Below are 17,665 nucleotides of genomic sequence, written 5' to 3' on the forward strand. Positions count from 1 at the left end.
GGACCCTGATGGTCATTAGACTCATCCTTGTAAAGGCTTTGATGACTGCACTTAAGAGTGAGTGTTGGACATTGAGAAACAAAACAGTTGTTGAAACAAAATAGCATTAAATCCAAATTGCAATGCTTATAACACTTCCTCACTGTCTCCTTTTTAAAGTGCTCAAACATAATAATGCCTAGTCTATTGAATAAAAGCTAGTGTAGGGTGGGTGGCAACAAATGGCATCACATGAAAGAATCCAACTTTAAAGTGAGACTAAGTTATGTTAAAAAAAAACTTCAGATGATATTATTGTAAAACGCAGATTCAGTTTGCCATCTTTATGACAACTATTATCTTGTGCTGCTTAAGTAGCTTGGCACTTAGCTCAAAGCTCAACAGTAGGCATACGTTGGCTAACTTTTAATGGTTATTATTCAGCATTGTCTCCTGTAGTCACAGTGGCAGTGTTGTGTAGGTTTGAGCAAAAGTATAATTTTTATTTTAATCATTGGATTATTACATAGATGATTTGAATTGTCAGTGAACCCAATGTGATTACACTATGAAGAATCAGTGTGTGTAAAGCCAGAGTGCACTGCTGGCATGAGAGAGCTTCAAAGGTTGTCCAACAGTTGACCAATCTTGGCTAAAGGTCTCTGCCTCTATTTCCCAGGTATTTTCTTCAGGTATGGTCCAGTGCTGATGGCGCACTCTGAGCTGTTTGTGATGAGAGCGCCCCCTGTGGAGGGGAGAGCTTTGGAGCTGGATGTTCTGAGCTTCCTGGACTCGTTCGGGGAGGAAAACAGCACAGCGGAGAGATGCTACCGCTCACACTCCCGCAGCAGCGTCCTCCAGGGGCTGCCGTTTGGAGGGGTGCCCACGGTGCTCGCCATCAATGTGGTGCTCTGGATGGTACACACACACACACACACACACACACACATCCATACATACATACATACAAAAATACACACCCAATAATACTCAAGGTCACAATAAACTCCAGAAAAGCCATCGTCAATTTGCTTAGTTTGTGCTGCGATTTTCCTATATTCTCGTTTTCGAAAATAACCAATGAAATTGCCAATAGGGTAAGGTTAGAACAAGAGTTGCAACTAACTTAATCACTTAAACAAATAATTGCCAATTTATATCTGTTTATCTGCAAATCAAGTAATCGGCTTAATCGCTTTCAGCTGTTGCTAGAAGCACATTGGTTATCTTAAACAGGAAGCTTGTTCTGCAGCTTAGTGGGCCTTGACAACAAGGTTTCTGAATATATCCAGAGCTGCCAACACCCTGTTGAGATATTATGAAGAGCCCTGATGCAAAGAGACAACGAGAGGTGATACATGGTCAGAGGGCTGTATCTGTAAATAATGCCGTTTCTCATCCTGTCTCAAGCACTTCTCTCTGCTCTCAATGCTGATGAGAAAGTAAAACAGCAGCCTTTTGTTCTTATGCATGGGGAGGATCTCACACTGACCTCGAACACCTATCCAACACTCAATACCATGCTCTTAAATGTAGTGGTAATCATAACAGCAAACACAGCCTCGATTTTTATGACGCAGGGTCAGTGTCAAGTGTTTACAGTATATTATATTATATCAGTTGAAGTTGGAGGTAAAAGCTGTAGATATTATATACTTTGATAGCCTACTAATAGTTCATCTAATGCCCAGTTCAGACCAAAGATTTGCCTCGTAACGACTTGCAACGTGGCGGTTTTTCCAAATAAAAAAGGCAGGTTTGATTATTCTATTTTTTTTTCGTTTTCAGATGTTTCAGACATCTGGTCAGTTTACTCTTCATTCGGACAGCTACTCAGCCTGAGACATTTATCTGTTGTATAATGTTCTCTGTGTCTGGAGGAGTCGGCTAAAATATAGGAAAAGAACCCTTGGAGTTGGAGATTAGATTTATACAAAGAGTCTGCAGGCCAAGCAGGAGGCATGGCGTTTAAAATCTTTTAGGAAAAGATTCAAGTTATTATGTCAGAATTATGTTCTTAGGATACTGTTGTTACCACTGGAGACTATCTTTAATCATGATGCGCTAAGATACATGATGACATATTTCACAATTTGTTTTGCAGATGCCGTGTACAGTGCCCACTCAGTTTCCCCATCAATATAAAATTGGATGTTACATTAAAAATAGTCTGGTATTCCTCTGACAGTCCAAAGACGAGTTATTTATGTTATTTATGTAATACAGTATGTTCATTTTCATATTCCTCTGCTGAGCCAAGAACTTTAATTTGTTATTCTATCAGGGAAAGAGTCATTAAAACTTACCCAACCCCCAAAGTAATCCTCCTTGCAAACATTTTTTTAATGTGGCTCTTCCTTTTCGGGGAGCTTTGGGATCTCAAAATAATGCATTATGATAAAATGCAAATCATAAACATCAAACTGCATTAAATCATCATGTTTTAATTTTCCTTTCACATAATAAAAATCAAGTATGTTTTAGACTGTTTACAAATCTATTTTTCCTCCTGTCTCTGGATGATAATAGCTTCCAGTTCTCCTTGTCAACTTCCTCATCTCTGGTGTCAGGCCCAGTCAGACTTTCTCTCTGCACTGATATCACTCTCAATCTGCCATCTTCTGTGTTGTAATTTGCTTAGTCTATTGCTGCTCAGTTGTCAAGACAACACTAAGGGTTGAGTGCTGTCCCTTAATGAGAAGCATGAGTCAATGCACGCTTCCCCCCACCCCCCCCCCCCCCCCCAGGTGATGGGAGTATCCCGTCATCATACGGAATAAATCATCAGTGGATACTCAAGGAGAGCCTGCCCACATGCGTCAAGACTAAATGAAAAACAGACAGATTCTTATTTTATATTTAAAGAAGGACTGCTAATGTGAACGCACGCTCATTACCCACCTACAAGCTTCAATTAAGGATGACCTGATTGTCAATACACTAAAATATTAAAATATAATTAAAAAAATAATCATTCAACATTAATGGGAGCTTTTCTTATTTTTAGCGAGGCTATAATGTCTGCCCACTTAACCAAAAGTTGTCTATACCCAAATGGGTAAATAATTTAATGAGGTAATCAGAATCAAATCATCCATTAGCACTTTTGCTCTATTTGCATTTGTGAGCGTTCATCCATCACCAGTCATGCTCTTAGTAATCAAGCCAGGGTTGTTCCACTATTGTTGTGAACTATATGTCATTGTGATGTTACAGTTCAGCTCTCTTGTGGCAGAATGGAGTCTTCTCTGATAACGTCTCAAGCATTGACCACCACACTCATTCGTCATTAGCGCACGGCATGTGTTTGCGTGTGCACGCTGACCTGCCTCTGGTAGTTTCCAAGACAACCACGTACTAGCCTACTCTGTATGAGAAGATGGCTCAGTATCGCTGGTGCATTTTGAACCCATTATTGTGTAAAACACAGAGACTGGCCTGTGAAGGTTTTGGATAATATAACGGCAGATTGCGAGGGTGTGTGTTTGGTGATGTTTATCAGATTCTCTTGTTCTGTGTTACAGTTCCTCTTGCTTATCTTCTCATGTCTGAGGAAGGCTGCATGGGACTATGGCCGCCTGGCTCTGCTGATGGAGAATGACAGGTGAATCCATCACTCTCACTAAAACGTCTGATACACCTCTGCTGCTGGGTGAGAGAAGCCACGCTTTAAAATGGAGAAATAATTCTGAGTGGAACCGCTCATGAGGGCTGCAGATCCTCAAGCTCGGAGCTCCCTCTGTTGGTACTGAAGTTGTAACTGCAACAGCTGCAATTTATTAGTGCATTTTATGTTAGCAGTGGAAAAAAAAGTGCCAGGCCAGACATATCAGTACACACTGCAGTGAATGTAAACCCAGAGTGGTGTGGATGGGTTGGTCTTCTCATTCTTTTAGAATCAACACTGCAACTAGGAATTATTTCAAGTTGTTCATTTAAAATGAAAAATGAAAAAAATGCAATCCCAATTTTCCAAAGCGACATCTTTCAATGTCTTGTTTTCTCTGATCAACAGTCCATTAACATAACATGTTCCGTTTAAAGCAATATAAACACATAAAAATCAGATATCTTAAAAGGACAAGGCTAGGCGTCTGGTGTTGTTCTATATTTTTCTTATTGTCAACAAATCCCTTAAAGATATAGAAACAAACAATATCTCAGTAGGCCACTCTCAGTCTCTGTACTTTCCAACTTGTTTACACTGTCTGTGGCAAGTCTATTGGATCCCAGTAGAGAGCTGAATCTTTTAAACAGGTCACAAATATAAGATTTTTATAAAAAGTTGTTTCCACCAATATTCAGATACCTTTAAGGTTACAAAATGAGTCAAGGTCCAAGCAGTGGTTGGCATTAGTCTGCAGCAGCCTTTTCTCTGCTTGACCTGAGTCTCCTCAGGGGATTGTGGGCCTGATTAGTTCTGCCTGACCGGCTGTGGCTTCATAGCACCCAAGGGCTAGCAACATCTGTGTGTTTTTCCAAGCGGTTCCCCACTCCTTCTAATTCAATTATACTGCTTAATTTGTCATGCTGTTGAGCTGTCAGTGGTACGGCCCACAGAGAAATATCCACAAACCCTGTCATCACATTGGCTTTATTAGATTGAACCATAGTGGCTGCGATTTATTTTCACACACACACTGGGGTTAATTTCAGACAGGTGCTGTGGGGCTGACTGCAGCAGTTACATTATCGTGTTATGGTTTTCCTCCAGCCCTTCTGACCTAACTATTGGCTGTATTGATAAGATTGTGTCAGGCCACGATCAATAAGATGATTGCTCTTGCCGTTTCTTCGTGTATCTTCCTGATTCAGTCTGACATCCCTGTTTTATGGAGAGCCGAGTGAGAAAGAGAAGTCTCCGTCAGAGTCCAGCCCATCCGACTCTGAGACCAAGGACATGGTGAGTTTTTCATCAGTTCCTGAATGCACCAAGCATAGCATTTTCAGATCTATTAAAAGCATCCTGTGGATTTCCTCATAAGGGAACATGGTTACACAGGCTACACAAAGCTTCTCTCAACAAAACACATTTTATATGTCCTAAAGCTGTAACAACAACATGTAATTCAAGTTTAATGTAACTTGAATTATTAACATTCTGATGGTGGCCCTTTTTTGTTGCCTTACTTTAAAGTTTCACTGATTCATATGTTTCTTATTAACAGTAAGATTATATATTATATATAAATAATTATATATATTATTATAAAATAACTATTTGTGTTGTACAAGGGGTCAGACATAGTTGAAACTACCATTTTCACCAAACTCTGCAGTTCTTTTCAGCTATGTGGAGCGTTTTTAGCCTATTTTAGCTCACTGTTTTGGTTTCACAGCACTCAAAGCTCCCCTCTATCCAACCAAGTTTCCATCCACAACTCGTAATAGTTTGATGCAAATAAGTTCTGATAAATCCACCATATGCTATTTGTCTGCTGCTAACTGGTGCATGACTTATCAGCAGTAAAAATGTGGAAACCAGCAGATAAAAAGATATTCAACATTGGACTGAGAGTTGTCAAATGTAAAAAAAATCCCACATTTGCCACATTGCCATATGGCGAACATGATGAAAAAAAAACAATAGAGCTAACTGTGCTACAAGAAAGTAAATCCTCAGCTCTGGCGCAGGGCGAGATTAGCCAAAGAATATTGCACTATTGCTTTCATTACTTCCAGCCAGTGTAACACACACAACAGTATTGTGCACAGCAACTGAAGCCAAAAAGAACAATCCGCAGTACACTGCACTTTAATTTAGTAAGTACAGTGTCAAAATGCTCATGTTGCGGCTTTGAGGCGCTACAAAACGGTAAAAGTGTTGTCCCGCAACTAAAACTCAGCGATATAGAAATGGCATCACCCCATGCCTGTGCATGCGTGCTTGTGTGTAGCTAGTAGAACACACACACAAACAATAAAACAACCTGCTTACCCTTACACTGCTCTACAGCTCCACTGATTGTTAAACACTCCACAGGGCTCCTTCAATCTAAAACAGTATAATTATGGTTAACAATTCCCCACTTAGAAAATATAGAAACATTTCTCTCTTTTTTTAGAAACGCCATCATCAACAATACTCCTGATGTTAGCCAGTCTTCCTGATCATGTTCTCGTTTAATTACAGTAATTATACCAAATTGCACAGTTCGTTTGTCAGTTATATATTGATGTCTACAAATGCTGCACTTTTATAATGAGGTCCACTTCTCTAAGATGGCACCGCGTCAACAGTTGTAAGGAGAAAGTTTGGATCATGACTCAGCTGGACTGTCTGTGACTCCATGACACCTGTGTGAGAGGCTGATGTCACTCCCTACATGTTTACAACGTTGTGTAGGACAAAGAGTCAGACTGGAGTCATCGCCCTGTGTCTACACAAAGCTGAGGATGCAGTAAAGTGGTTACTGCTTCAGGCTAGACCTATTAAATCTCCTTCTCTGTGTCACTTTGCAGACCTCATTAATATGCAAATAGTGGGTGCATGCAAGTAGCCAAATGCGATGTGTGCACACGCTTGCATGCACATGTCATTTTTATTATCTTTAATAACGAATACGTTGGAGGCTTTACGATTCTCCTCTCTCTTCAGGGCTTCTGCTCGTGGCTCTCATCACTTTGCCGTATGAAGTAAGTACACGGAGAGGTTGTCTTATAATTATCCTCACCCTTCTCTCTTCTTAGCTTCCATCCTTTTATTGGCCTACTGTCTTCAAAGCTGATGTCACCGTCAAATGTAAAGTCTCGTTGTTATATCTCATTTAGCAGGAAAAACAAACGAGTCTGGGCTCGTGTGACCACTGGTGCCTTGGTTTTTCCATTGAATGTTTGCACTTGCTCGAGTATGACTGCACACAACAGATTTAGGCCTGTAAAAAAGGCGATTTTCATGGTACCCATGGTTTCCATAGTATTATGGTGGCGTTTGGGTTGCTTCTGTTTTTAGCTCTCATGCCAGTGGCTCACCCTGGGATCCCTAGGAAAGTGCAAAACCCACCCTGCTAGTTTCACAATGTGTGGGCCGCAACGAGACCGGTGTGCACCTCCTTTTCTTTTTTTCTTTTTTCTTCTATTTTATGACTGAGTTTCCTGAACCTCAGGCCTGGTAACCACAGCTTCAGACATCAATGTAGTGGTGCCACAGTTTTACTCATGATTTGGTAGAAGCTGTCAGCCCATTTGTTCTAGGATTGCTGTACATGCTAGATTAAGATTGCTCTATGTGAGTGTCAAGAAAAGCGCTATAGAAATACATTATATTATTATTATTATATGCATGAGGAAATTCCACTAATGAACAATTTGCAGCATCTCAGTTTTTTTGTCAAGTAGCATGGAGAGTTTGCAAGTAACTTTTCCATACTGGATTAAGATATCCGGAAAGTTTACTCTCTCTGTGTCTTTCTGCAGGGATGAAGAAATCCGTAGCAAATGCGGCATCGACGCCGTCACATACCTGTCCTTCCAGCGCCACATCATCCTGCTAATGGCCGTGGTTTGCCTGCTGTCTTTGGCCGTTATCCTGCCAGTCAACTTTTCCGGCAACCTCCTGGGTATTTTGGGCCCTACATGATGGTTCTAGCTGGCCGCCTGTTTGAAAAACCCAAGGGATATCCTTAACCTCAGGAGACACACATTTGGGCACCTCGCAGGGATAGAAGCCAGGCCACACAGAGACAATCACACACTTGGTTTAATGCTGTGGAACCTTAGCTCGAAACAATCTGTGGCAGAGTTTTTTTTAAGTAAAAGCCAAACGCATCTTGCATAAAATGAAATAAGATCAAAACTAGGGGTAATTCTAACTTAAAACTACCAATAAAACGGCACCATGAAGTAAAACTACTACTGATTACATACACAAAGCCACACATCTAATGGGAGTTTCTAACAAACCAGTGGCAATGCATCAAGTGCTTGCCCAAGTGGAATTATAGAAATAGAAGGTGCTTCATTTCCCCTTAGCATACGCATGTAGGTGTCAAGGGTGGGATGGCCCAGAAAATTAGCTGCTACATTGCAGCAAAAATGCCTTTTTGGCATGTCTGTGCTTATTTTGTAGGAAGTGTTGAGCAAGATGTTCCATAACAGGATGAGGTCGACAAGGAGCTGGGCTATCCACAAAAAACTTTATTGCTGCCGGCTGTCATCTTATGGCCCAGTGTGTCACCCAGGTCATTAAAAAAACAACACCCATAGAGGGGCTGCCATGGCAACAGTAAACAAAGGGTGCCCACATTAAAACAGCAGAGTTGGGCATGACTGTGAGGTTTGAATGTTTGTGACATGTAATGGGGTTGAAGAGGGATTTCATTAACTTCGGACAGACAATGTTTTTCTCTGAATAATGACATTGCTTCACCCGCCAGACAAAAGAGGAAGGGGGTTTCCTTTAAGTCATTTAAAATCCTAAAATGTCTCGCTCTCTGTCATGTCGCATTATCTCTACAGGAGACAGTCCTGAAAACTTTGGAAGAACAACTCTGGCCAATGTTAGCGCAAAGTGAGTCCAACACTTTGCGAATGACATCAAATCTTGTGAAACAGCGCAGAACTGCTACAGAAACAACAGTGGACCATCTACAGTATAATGGTGTCGATTTCAACATGTGTTTTCTTTTTCATCTTGTTTGCCTCACAGGGACAGTTTGCTGTGGCTCCACAGCATCTTTGCTCTGGTCTACTTCATCATAACGCTGTTGTGCATGGCTCACCACTCCATACGGCTGGAGTACAGAGAGGACGAGAAGGTCCGTCGCCATCACATCATACTGTTTAAACACTGACACCTGGCTGTTTCTCCCCTGAAAAAATATACATCTTATAAGCTCAATTTCTGTAGTTTAGAATATTAGCTTGCACACTTTTGCTAATTAGTGCCAAACATAAATATTGGAGGAAATCCATTTTTGCCCTGATGGTTGCGTTCCGTGTCAAATAATCACCCAAGTCATTAAAATCATCATGAGAGGGGCATGAAGTTGGTCAAACTTTCATGACAATCCATTCAGTAGTTGTAGAGACATTTCGCTCTGACACACAAGTGTGTGCTAGAGGAAGAGTCAGATGATCACCAACGTAATTTGGGATTTATCCTCTGGGGACAATGATACCAAATGCCAAATGTATCCTTGTATCTGTTAAAGATATTTCTGAAGTGATGGACCAACATGGATGGCTGACATAATTTGATATGGTATAAGTATGGTATTTGTTGCGGTTCATTGTAACTTAAAACTACTCACAGCGTTTGAACTGTGTGTTGCAGGTAGCCAGGACACTGATGATCACCTCCATACCGAGAGAGATCTCCGACCCGGGACTCATCACCAAACACTTTCAGTACACTTGTTTTCTTTCTATTTTTTCATATTCAAGTCCAGGTTAAATCCTCTCCTCATGTTTTTTTTATGTAACAAGGAAGTCCTGACCCTTTTTAAAATCTCAAACACATGTACAATCTCATCACTGTCATTGTCATTAAATCCCTTTCCTCCATTCACTAGTGAGGCCTACCCCAGCTGTACTGTCACCGATATCCGTTTCTGCTTTGATGTCCAGAAGCTGATGAGGCTGGACTTAGAGAGGTACCCCTACTGCTGCAGACTGGAGCAAGCAACGCAGTTTAGGATCAGTGTGAGGCTCTGTTATGTGAAGATGCCGTGTGTTCTTTTGCAGGCGCAAGGCGATGAAAGGCAGGCTGTATTTTGCGACAAAGGCCCAAAAAGAGGGGAAGATCATGATCAAGACCCACCCTTGCGCTCAGATATTCTGCTGCGACATCTGTGGCTTTGAAAAGGTACTTTTCATCAGCATAATTGGGACTAGTGGGTGACTTGTTAAGTGGTGCAGCACATACAGGGAGTTACCACTGGATGGCACTGCAGTCCAAACATAGATACATTCATCAACAACATACAGTACATTGCCACTCTAAATCTGGGGATTGTTCTCAGAGTCTATAACTATCTCCTAACTTTTTTTTCAGGTGGACGCAGAACAGTACTACAGCGAGTTAGAGGAAAAGCGCACGGACGAGTTCAATGCAGAGAAGAACCGCATCTCCATGAAGAGGCTAGGCATTGCCTTTGTGACTTTCCGTGACGACAGGATGACTGCTGTGTGAGTAAACAACAGCATGACACTGAGGTCTATGTCTGTTGGGGGCCTGTCATCATGTAAAACCCCATCACAGCAGGATCAACAACAACAACAACATCTTCTTCTTTCTCCCCAGCATTGTGAAGGACTACGGTTTTGTTCGCTGCCGTCGCAGACCGCAGCAATCCAGCATCACCACGGTGGTGCAGTCCCACAAATGGGGGGTCAGCTACGCACCTGCTCCCAATGACATCATCTGGTCAGTATTGACATCACTACAACTCACATAGGTTTCATTTTGTTTTTAAGGCCTCTATAATCTTTGTCCCAATACTCATTTATACTTTTTTTCTCCCCTCGATCACCCCCAAAGTAAAACTTTTCCACAACATCACACTTAAAGGTAGAGTCAGCGATTTTGGAGAAGGCTTTTTTTCAAAATATATTTTTTTCAAAATCAGTGAATATTTCCTCATAATCTGCAACCGGCCTGTACAGTGTGTGCTGAAAAAACATCTGGTTTTAGTACACATCCTAGGCTCTGTAAACTGGTATGTAAACAAAGGGGACCCACCGTAGCTAGCAACATGCCCGTTTACAGAGCCTAGGCTGTGTCTGTGCACTTTTTTCAGTGCATACACAGTATGGACAGGTTGCGGATCGTGAGGAGATATTCACTGATTTTGGAAAAAAAGGGATTTTGACAACAAGCAGAATCACTGACTTCTCCTTTAAAAGAAATGGACACATCCATTCATCTCTTTTCCTATGCATTGTTGTAGGGAGCCGTAATTATCCCAGAATTCTTTGTTTGAAGGAGAAGCATGGTACGGTGACAGTGCAAACAGCTCATTAACCCAACCTGCATGTCTTTGGACTGTGGGAGGAAACCCAAGGCAGACACATCCTTTGAGCGTAATAGCCAATTGTACACGCCATATGCATCATTCACACACATGTCCCTGTAATTTGTTCTGACATATTTGGTAGCTGTGGAAACATGTGGATCGTGACTAGACTCTAAGCCAAAGTTCTGTGGGCTTTGATAATACTTGTCGAGGCAACTTCAGCTTGTCATGATGGACCTCAAAGATTCCGGGTTTTTCAGACAAGAGGAGGTTTACAATATGCAAATGATGCATCTCACTTGTTTTCTACTGAGTATCTTGGTTTCTTTTTTAACGTTGAGTTCTGTGCTCTCCTTTGTTGTGTGCTGATGTGTTGCAGATGTCAAACATCATTTAAAAGCTCATTCTCTGTCCATGATTGGGTTAGCTGTGTGATGCATAGGTCTTATCTCGGAAAGCAAATGCGGCGGTCGTCCCGGCGAGATTATGTAACCGATGAGCGATGCATATGTATGGGAGATTAACCCGAGAGACACTCGCTGTTTGTGCTTCACGCCGAATTATTTTGCAGCCTGCTTGCTTGGGTGTGCGAATGTGTATGTGTGTTTTTGTGCACTAACTAGTACTTCAGTTCCTTCATTAAATCTGAGCATTGAAGTGTGTGCTGTTCCCCAACCTGCTCTGCGCTCCAGCAGAGTGGAAACAAGCTCACGGGAGGCGACCGAGCCGGGCTATTTCGGGGCTTATGTCAATACATACAGCAATGAGGAGTGTCAGGGGAGAGCGGTGTGTTAAATGTATCTTGTCCGTCCTGCCTGTGATGACTGTGAATTGATGGCAGGTTATTTCTGCCCCTTGTCACCAGGGAGAACCTGTCATTGTGCGGATCGCGCTGGTGGCTGCGCTGCGTCCTCCTCAACATCCTCCTGTTCCTGCTGCTCTTCTTTCTCACCACTCCAGCCATCATCGTAAACACCATGGACAAGTTCAACGTGACCAGGCCCGTGGAGAGTCTGCAGGTCAGAGTTTGAGACTTGAGTTGACGTGTTTACATTTAAAAAAAAATGTTTAGCCCCTCTCTGGTTTCTTTAATGCATTATCTTGCTTGTCCAATCCAGAGCCCAGTCATTACCCAGTTCTTCCCAACCCTCCTGTTGTGGGCCTTTTCAGTGCTCCTGCCCTTCGTCGTCTACTACTCGGCCTTCTTTGAGTCCCACTGGACCAGGTACTCTCAAGCCAGCCATGCGCCACTTGCCACCACTCCTCTCTGAAATGGAAATAAATGTCTGTCCCTTGTCTCCTTCAAACATGGAACCCCCTTCATGTGTAGCTCCCTCTCTCAAACCCTTAGCATTCCTTTTTCTTTTCCTTTTTTCATCTCAATTATTCTTTTTTCTCTTTCACCCTGTTGCTCTTTTTTTACTCACTCTCTCTCCCTCCTTCCCTCTGTCACTCTCCCCCTGCGCTGATATTCTGGGCAGGTTGTCATAGAGATCTCCATGTGAGGATAATGTAGTCACTGTGCGGCACATGGTGACTAGCGGGAGGAGGAGCAGAACAACTGTGCATAATACGGAGACAAACCTCGCGCAGCACCTATGAGCACCCGTTTTTTTTCTTTACATAACCACCCCCACAAACGTGTTGTGCGGGCGTGATGTGCGAAGGGGGCCACATGCAAATCAACTGTTTAGCGGAGTGAAAAAGCCGAGTGTGTGCTAATGAACCCAACAGTCATTACATTACATTACCTTATGACACATTATGCATTCATTATGTTGAAGGAGAGCCGTGTCAATATGTTTTGTAAATAATTGTGCATTGCACAATGATGCCCCTACAACCATTTGTTATTCTTTCAATGTCTCAGGTCCGGTGAGAACCAAGTCACGATGCACAAGTGTTTCTTACTGCTGGTCTTCATGGTCATCATCCTGCCTTCACTTGGTCTGTCCAGGTACACTAACAGTAAATCTACAGACTGAAAGCAAACATATAACCTATTTTCTTTCATACATATTTTGAAGCGATTTGTTCACAGCTTTCTTTCCTTGTTTTACATCCTTTTATATTTTATTCTTGTCCTAGTTTGGACCTGTTCTTTACATGGCTTTTCGATGTCAACTTCATGGATGAGAAGGAAGTCAAATTCCAGTAAGATTCCATCACTACATTCCTTTTTTTGTTGAAATCAAAACATTCAAAAACAATCACAAAAATGTTTTTTAATTCCCTTGCAACCCAACACAAGGCCTTTATTGTTTTCCCGACGCAGGTGTGTGTTCCTTCCTGACAACGGTGCATTCTTTGTAAACTATGTGATCACATCCAGTCTGATTGGCACATCTATGGAGCTGCTCCGCATCCCAGCGCTGACGGTTTATGCCATCCGCCTGTGCTTCGCCAAGTCCCAGGCTGAGCGAATTCATGTCAAACGGGTCAGCCCAGCCCTCTGTGCTTTCATCCAAGTGTTTTCCTGTCGGGTAAATTATATCGCATTCTGTTTTGAAATCTGAAAAAAACCTTGTGTTGTTTTTTTTGTCTGCAGAGTCAGGCCTATGAGTTCCAGTTTGGCCTGGAGTACGCCTGGACCATGTGTATCTTTGCGGTCAGCATGACCTACAGCATCACATGTCCCATTATTACACCCTTTGGTGAGAAATAGTCATCTACCCTTTTCCTTCTTTTTTTCTCCCGCCTTCTGTCTTTATCCCATCACCTTCCCCCTCAGTCTAGTGTTGTGCATGTGTTGCCTTCTCCTCATACTGTGACCTCACTCTCCTGCTGCCTGCCAGTCCAATGTAGACTGTGTGAATTTGCTGCTGCAGTCCCAGACACCCAGACGCAGCGAGTTGCGAGCCAGACGCCCACTCCGCTCCTGTCTCTGCCTGGAGCTCGCTGAGCTTCTATTTACTTCTGCAGTCAAATCCTCAGTCCCAGCGGGCCCTTTTCGTACATAATAGCATGTTACCTGTGTTGGTTTCTGCAGATTCTTGCATTTTAGTCATCCAAACATGTCAAGGCAAATAATCTCATTGAGGGGAATAAACAAAGGATTGGATCTGATGGTGGACTGGCCATTCTGGAGAAAAAAATCCAGCAACATGCCCATTTATTTAGCCTATGCTGAAGGATCACAGATGAATTAGTAAAAACATATATGATTATTTTGAAAATCAGGTCACACTGTAGCTATTTCACAGTTTCACAATTTCATGTCGATCATTGCAAAAAAAAAACTCTGCATTCATTGAGCCATTTAAGTGTATGTTCAGCCTTGCGTTTAGGATTTGGTGGATGTTCGGAGGTTGAAGAGAACAAAACATAATATATCACTATGCTGTAAAATGACCATACTATGGTTCGCTGTCTATCTCTAAGCCTTAACTCATCAATACTGCCCTCCATTTTCCAAAGAGCACGACTCATTTTATGGGGATTCATCTAAGCCTGGAAATTATGACCAATGTGATGGTTTTTCTAAACCTCAGTCAGTGAATGTGTGTTGTTGTGACTATCCCTCTCTAGGTCTGCTCTATGTCATCCTGAAGCATATGGTTGACCGCTACAACATCTACTATGCATACGTTCCCACCAAACTTAACCAGCAGATCCACAGAGCGGCCATCAGCCATGTTACCGTGGCTCCCATCTTCTGCATGTTCTGGCTGCTCTTCTTCTCCACGCTCAAATTAGGTACCTTTCACCACTTTAGCCATTTTTATCCTGTCATGGTGTCTTTAATTGCACGGTAGGTGCACATTATAACTCTGTGAAATTGTTATCTCTTTGCGAATCTCCCTCTTACTTTTCACAGGTCCTGTGCATCCCATCACCCTCTTCACCTTGGTGTCGCTGCTCTGCTCTATTGCCTTTTCCCTCTTCCGCTTGTGCCTTAGGAAGCAGCCAGACAAGTCATCGAGCTACCAGGTCAGCTACGCCATACCTCACTGAGATGAAGCTCAGCTGCAGAGGCTCTCATACTGAATGAACGGATTCCATTTTCTTTGTTTCAGATGTCAGATCAGCCGGCAGAGGGGACATTCACGGACGCAGACAGGAGTACTGTCACCTCCACAACTGCCTCTAGTGTACAGTATCTATTAGTATTTCTCCCCCTATTAGTTTGACAACACACCATTTAAACATACCTTACGGGATCACACTGGTATTTATTGCGCATTTTAATCAATTTGTTGAAAATCACGTCATTTTCACATTTAACATTTTACCTATGGCATATTTGTCCTACCTTTTCTTACATTAGTCATTGTTGTTTAAAGAGTTTTCCAAGCTGATGCATTTACTGTAAGTGCTAAGATTGTAATTGTGTTGCACCTGAGCATTGGTGTCAGAGAATACACCACAGGAGATGCCCAATTAACAAAAAAAACCTGAATGTGAAATCGCACTTACAAACGTATATTTGGGATAATGGTAGAAAAAATCTTTATACTAAGATCTTCTCTTGGTGCAAAGATATTATGTTGGTCTTACTGCGTACAATGAAATAATCATGATACATACAGTATACACATATACATATTGTGGATATTTATGTCTCCAAGCATAGAATGGGAAAACACACCCAAATTCAAAAGCCACACTTGCGTCCCATAGCAGTGATTTACAGCATGACAATGTCATAAATTACATGTTGATCTTTCTCCCACAGCTGTTTGTGGCCTCTGTGCTGCTGGAGCCGGAGCTGGCTTTGACCCCCATGCCCTCCCCGGCCCACCACAGCTACGGCGCCATGGCCAGCGCCCAGAGTTCGAGCCACGGCGAGGCAGAGGAAGATGAGTGTGAAGAAGAAGACCACGTCCAGACCCATGAGACTGAGCTCCAAGAAGAACCTGCAGACACCTACTACTCCAGCCCACTCATGGACAGTCCTGTGGGCTACCAGTAACACCAAATACCCCCCCGAAGCTGATTCCATGTGTCCTTCGCATGGGGAACACAGATCGCTAAATGCTGCAATGCTGCGTTTTGTTTTTCGCCACTGACCCTCTGATTCCAACTTTTGCTGCCTCAGACCCTGCCACTCTCACTGGTCTTGTTAGAACGGATGAGGACCCCGAAGCATGAAAGAAGCATAAGAATACGTGAGCAGGATCCACGTAAACATCACTCAAAATGTATAGACAGCAGTTTATTTATGGTCACTAAAATCAATCTCAACAGATGATACATCCACCTTTTAATGTACAGATTGTTTTAGTCAAACTATCGGATGCTCCATGACAGAGATTCCATCTCATTCTATGGCTTTGTTTTCAAGTTGAAACACTACAAAGTCAGGAAAGAGACTGGGGTGTAAATGCCTTTGGGTTGCCATCAGAGATACTCTGTCCATGCTGTGCCACTTGGACATGAGTGAAGGTGAAAGTTCCCAACATAGTGGGTGGTGTGAGCAGGCTTGCCCCGGCAGACTGACAGAGGAGTCTGGGCACGGCCGGGTGATATCTGGTTCCTCGGCGGCAGAGCTCGGGAGAGGCTGAGGGTGAGGGCAGCGACTTGTGAAGCCATCTGCAGTGAGAGAGCAGACAGACGGGAGGGCCGAATGTAACTCAGAGATGTACTGGAATATATGTACACTCTCTCCAAGGAGGCACAAGCAGCTTGACTGTACCTGAAGCTTGTTGTGTAACTATTATACATTTTGAGGTTTGCTATTTTTGCTACAATGTTTTTGGTGTCATTGATATTGTGCTTTGGATTGGGGACAGGGGCCACTGGAGAATACTCGAGCATTCCCGGAGCTGTCCCATCCCAATCAGATTATTCCCTTATTATGCGGTTTTGACTGGGTATGTGATCTAACTTGATTTTTATTTGTTGATTTTATGGTTATCATCATTTTGCATATGCTAATTTGCTCTCTTGCTGGGAGTAAGGTGAGAAGAAGATTGAAACCACTTGTATCCGTGCACAGTAAATATGAAGCTCCAGCCTTCAGCCACTTCGCTTAGTACAAATTCTAGAAACGGAGGGAAACAACTAACCCAGAGCCGGGAACGGAATTAGTTCTTGGCTGGGACTTGTTATCACCAGTCGGGACAACGTAACAGTGCCAGGTTAAGACATCTTGTGTGAGATGAATGATTGCTACTAAGGCCTCCTGAGTTGACGAGCTGTAATACTTATGTATCAATCTACAGCTGAAAAGAGTCCTTTACTGTTAATGATTGAGCTTAAGAGGTGTTTTTCATTGTTTGTTGGAATGGCTCTTTTGTAACCTTTGGACAGAACCAGGCTAGCTCTTTCCCCCTATTTCCTGTTTTAATGCTAAGCTGAGCTAATTGGCAGTGGTCTGCTGCAGTAGCTTTATATTTAGCAGACAGATTATTGTGGAATCGATCCTCTCATCGAACTCTGGACAAGAAATCAAAGAAGTTTCTACCCAATTTTGTCAAGCTATTTCTTAACGTCGTACAAGATTTGGGGAAATTAGAAGCACATTCTGGAGTCGACTTTCCCTCATTGCAAGACAACAATATGGAAAAATCTAGAACATTTTATTCATTTGACTTCTTATGTGAAATGCTGAAAGTAACTACACCCTTTGTTTCTACTACAGCCATTATATTTATTATTTTTTTGGGAAAAGATTTAAGAAATATACAGTTCATATAACAAGTTGTAACCATATTCGTGTTTAATTGTTTAGTGTTGGTCAAATATTTATGTGCCATGATTCAGTTTTGTTATGTCCCAAACACAAATAC

The 17,665-nt window shown here is 42.4% G+C and overlaps 1 protein-coding gene across 1 annotated transcript; it reads left to right on the forward strand.

Moving 5' to 3' along the window:
• Positions 1–675: 675 nt before the first annotated feature.
• On the forward strand, positions 676–15,846 carry tmem63c (transmembrane protein 63C; the record flags this gene model as incomplete). The annotated part of the gene is made up of 22 exons (XM_080041967.1): positions 676–897; positions 3,504–3,583; positions 4,795–4,882; positions 6,578–6,615; positions 7,396–7,538; positions 8,437–8,488; positions 8,627–8,735; positions 9,254–9,327; positions 9,492–9,572; positions 9,664–9,784; positions 9,974–10,107; positions 10,223–10,349; positions 11,804–11,953; positions 12,053–12,159; positions 12,805–12,891; positions 13,023–13,088; positions 13,210–13,372; positions 13,483–13,588; positions 14,463–14,630; positions 14,752–14,864; positions 14,951–15,025; positions 15,610–15,846. The coding sequence occupies exons 1-22, from the start codon at positions 688–690 to the stop codon at positions 15,844–15,846; spliced, it is 2,529 nt and encodes an 842-aa protein (XP_079898093.1). The 5' UTR covers positions 676–687.
• Positions 15,847–17,665: the final 1,819 nt, after the last annotated feature.

This window comes from Ammodytes marinus (assembly GCF_949987685.1).
Source record: "Ammodytes marinus genome assembly, chromosome: 15".
Taxonomy (NCBI): Eukaryota; Metazoa; Chordata; class Actinopteri; order Uranoscopiformes; family Ammodytidae; genus Ammodytes; species Ammodytes marinus.